Here is a 3957-nt window from a genome sequence, read left to right as displayed (position 1 = left end):
TGAGGATGGAGGTGAGGACAGAAGTGGAGCATGGAGGTGAGGACGGAGGTGAGGTTGGAGGTGAGGACGGAGGTGAGGATGGAGGTGAGGACAGAGGTGAGCTTGGTGGTTAGGACAGAGGTGAGGACGGAGGTGAGGACAGAGGTGAGCTTGAAGGTGAGGACAGAGGTGGAGCATGGAGGTGAGGACGGAGGTGAGGTTGGAGGTGAGGTTGGAGGTGAGGATGGAAGTGAGGACAGAAGTGGAGCATGGAGGTGAGGATGGAGGTGAGGATGGAGGTGAGGTTGGAGGTGAGGACAGAGGTGGAGCGTGGAGGTGAGGACAGAGGTGAGGTTGGAGGTGAGGATGGAGGTGAGGATGGAGATGGAGGATATCCTCGAGAGCTCAGGTTGGATGGCAGTGGGGTTGGGGGATGTCACAGTGCCTGTTTCCCTTTCAAAGAACTTTACACTTTGGGAACCAAGTGCCATAGACCTGAAGCTTTATTCGAGGGAGGCCCAGGGGTGTGGTCAGTTGGGGCAGCCAAAAACCACCATGTTCTCTGTGAAGTTGCCCAGGTCCTGGCACTGCTGCATGTTCTCTTCATCCTGGCATTCTTCTGCCTCAGGCCACAGCTCCACCCAGGTGTCCTTCCCGATGATGTAACTCATGCTGGGAGCGGGGAGACAGGTCAGGAGAGGAGGGACAGAGGGGCGCGTGCGGAGGCAGGGTGGGGAGGGGCGGCTGGGTGGGGCCAATGGTCGTGGCGGGGCGTGGCTAGGAGGGGCGGGGCGTGGCTAGGAGGGGCGGGGCGGGCTAGGAGGCGGGGTGCACAAGCGGGCCGGCACTCACTTGGGTTTCTCTCCCCACAGGTCCGAGGAGAGGCCCCACATAAGGTAGTGCTTCCCTTCCTGCAGGTGCAGGGCGTCTCTGCACTTGATGTGGCTGATGAACCTGCGCTCCTGCCCGGCCTGCACCTCATCGGAGCCTGGAATGGAGAGGGAGGCACTGAGCTACGGTGGAGGGGCCCGGGGGAGGGGGCTGAAAGACAAGCACCCCACTGACCTGACTTGATGACCTGCTCGATGGCCATGATGTAGTCGTCGAAGTCATCCGACAGCTCCATCTTCACCAGTCTGGTCTTGTACACTGTAGGGAGAGGGGGCCGCGTGGGTCCCAGGCGGCGTCGATGGTTGGGCCTCCCATCCCCAAGCAGAGACGCGTGGGATCACGGCCAGTACCGGTGCAGTCCACGCCCAGGAACACACACCGCCACACAGGTCACACGGTCACAGCCCACACACGGTCACACTCAGAGCGCTCACAAGTTACAGCCACCCATGGGGTCAGCTGCATGCAAAGCAAAGGCACTCACACGCACACACGCACACACACACACACACGCACGCACGCTCATACATGCACACACCTCAGGCGTGGCCACGCAGCCACAGTCACACACAGCCATGCTCACAGTTATAGCCAGCCACCACGACAGTCACATACGCAGCTAGAGACACTCACATCCAGCCACCTACCAGCACAGCACCACACACAGCAGCCTCACAACCACACACAGTCACAATCACAACCACAGCCTTTCGCCATGGTCACACACAACCATGGCCATGCACAAACACCTTTTTTCGTGTGTGTTTTTGTGACAGGGTCTCACTATGCAGTTCAGGCTGGTCTTGAACTCACTTCGTAGCCCAGGCTGGCTTTGAACTCGCAGTGATCCTCCTGCCTCAGCCTCCCAAGTGCTGGGATCACAGGCGTGCGCCATCACGCCTAGCTGCATAACCACCTTCTGTCACACATTTACACATGCATCACTTGGAACCATGGTTCCCTACAAAACCATGGCCTCTCACACCGCATTTTCACACACACACACACACACACACACACGCATGCACAGTAACCCACAACCACACCCCAACACACTCACACACAGCCATGGCCACTCACAGTCACACACACACAGCCACAACCACACCTAATGTCACATAGCCCGGCGCACACATCCACAACCACGCACACTGTGACACACAACCACACGTGCACGCACCCCGACACCCACTCACCGTAGTCCACCCCGGGCTCGCAGGCTTTTTCCAGCCGCTCGTCCAGCGTGATCTTCTGGTCTGGCTGTTGCATGAAGCAATTTTCTGTGGGGCCGGTGGAGACGCAGTCTGAATCCCACCTTTCACCCGGGGGTCACAGCCTGGTCCCGGCGGCCTCTCCCACAGGGAGCCCATGGGTGTGCCCCCCCCCCCTGCCCCCGGCTCCCACCCTCGGCACAGCGGCACGTGTCCTTGTGGCACAGCTTGTTCAGCATGCCGTCCTCCTTCTCCGGGTGGTAGAACTGGGTGCACGTTTCATCTGGGGGCGGAGGACGTGGCGAGGGCGTTAGAGCACCAGGCCCCCACCCCAGAGAGCACCCGGGCTCAGATTCTCCATGTTTCTGCCTTCAGGCCCGGAGATGCCAGGTCTCCAGCCCTCAGGTCCCTCAGACCCTCAGAGCCGTTATTGTCTAATCCCTGGGACCCTCCAACCCCAGGATCTTCGAATCTGCAATTTGCAAATCCCCAGATCTCAGATCTTTTAAGACTCTCAGAACCTGAACTCATAAATGCTTAGGACCCTCAGACCCCAGTCCTCGGATTCCTAGTACTCAACCCTCCGACCCCAACCCTTAGATCCCTGACACCTCAGAATCCCCACGCACAGAACTCCGGTGCCCTCAGGTCCCTGGAGCACTCAGACCCCCAAGTCCTAGAATTCTGGAACCATGAGATGCAGAGCTACAGATCCTGAGACCCTTCGCCTGCAGCTCACAGATCCCGGGGCCCTCAGACCCCCACTTTGCAAATCCTTAAGAGCCTCAGTCAGCCAACCCTCAGGCCCATGGGACTCTCAGACTCCAACCCTCTTATCTCTGAAATTCTCAGACCCTCAGCTCACAGATGCCTGGGACCCTCAGAACCTCAACATACAGAACGTAGGAACTCTGAGAATCCCCAACTTTCTGGTCTTTGGAGCCTTCAGACCTTAGAGATTCTCTGACACCCCCCACTAACTCACCCAGGACCCTGAGGCCCCTGGAGCACCTAGGCCCGGCCCCAGCTCGCTGGCTCACCTAGGTTGTAGTAGGAGTAGACTTTGACGGAGCCAGGCTGGATGAGCCCCACATTGAAGAACTGGTGAATTTTGAAGGAGAGACATTCTTCCTCGGAGTGTGAGATCTGAGGGGAAGGAGAGGCCGGTCAGCGGGGGTCAGGCAGGGAGTCCGGGACAGGGACTGGCAGCGGGAGCCTCGGCGGAGAAATCAGAGGATTGAGGAGGGTTACAGGCAGAGGGGAGCAGAGGAAGTGGTAAAGGTGAATGGACGAACAGCTTAGCAAACCTGTTCTCCTTTTCTCTTTGCCACAGAGCAGGTAGGTGTGGCCAGTGACTGAGCCCTGGCCGTCAGGGTGGCTCTGGTTTGAATGTGGTTTGCTGCCCACCAGAGCTCATGGCGAAGCCTCATCGCCCTTGCTACATTGATGCATGGATGGAGATAATCTGCCTTGCAGGCATCACCCTTGGAAGACACTAAGGCCTGTCTTGTAGGAGCGGCCCAGGTCTCAAGGGACTGGACTGGTTACTGTGACGGCAGGTTGTTACAAAGTAAATGTGGCTTTCTGGGCTGTCTCTTTCTTTAGCGCCCATCCCGTGACCTTTCTTCTGCATGTGCCTCCAGCATGACGCCAGCAGCCCTTTATCAGGTGATGAACAGCTGGGCGCCATCAGATCTTGGACTTTCATCCTCCAAAACTGTGAGCTAAATACCTTTTTTCTTTATAAATTATCCAGCTTTGGGGACTTTGGCCACAGCAACACAAAACAAACAGAGACAGTGCCCAGGAAAACATCCTGTGCACAGCCAGGCGTGGTGACACGTTCCTATCATTCCAGATACTCAGGAAGCTGAGG

At 57.7% G+C, this 3957-nt stretch overlaps 1 protein-coding gene across 1 annotated transcript in view; it reads right to left on the bottom strand.

Annotated features, from left to right (window-relative positions):
• Positions 1–464: 464 nt before the first annotated feature.
• The window catches only part of C3 (complement component 3), a 27633-nt gene continuing 24140 nt past the window's right edge, over positions 465–3957 (bottom strand). Inside the window, exons 36-41 of the mRNA XM_005405700.2 lie at positions 3122–3227; positions 2275–2364; positions 2067–2150; positions 1045–1128; positions 832–967; positions 465–651 (exon numbers count right to left, since the gene is read on the bottom strand). Coding sequence (XP_005405757.1) covers positions 510–651; positions 832–967; positions 1045–1128; positions 2067–2150; positions 2275–2364; positions 3122–3227 — 642 coding nt within the window. The 3' untranslated portion in view covers positions 465–509. The remainder of the gene's footprint in view (positions 652–831; positions 968–1044; positions 1129–2066; positions 2151–2274; positions 2365–3121; positions 3228–3957) is intronic.

The sequence above is a fragment of the Chinchilla lanigera genome, unplaced genomic scaffold (assembly GCF_000276665.1).
Source record: "Chinchilla lanigera isolate Chin_1 unplaced genomic scaffold, ChiLan1.0 scaffold00094, whole genome shotgun sequence".
Taxonomy (NCBI): Eukaryota; Metazoa; Chordata; class Mammalia; order Rodentia; family Chinchillidae; genus Chinchilla; species Chinchilla lanigera.
Note: the sequence above shows the minus strand (reverse complement) of the source record. Positions and strands in the feature narration are given on the sequence as shown.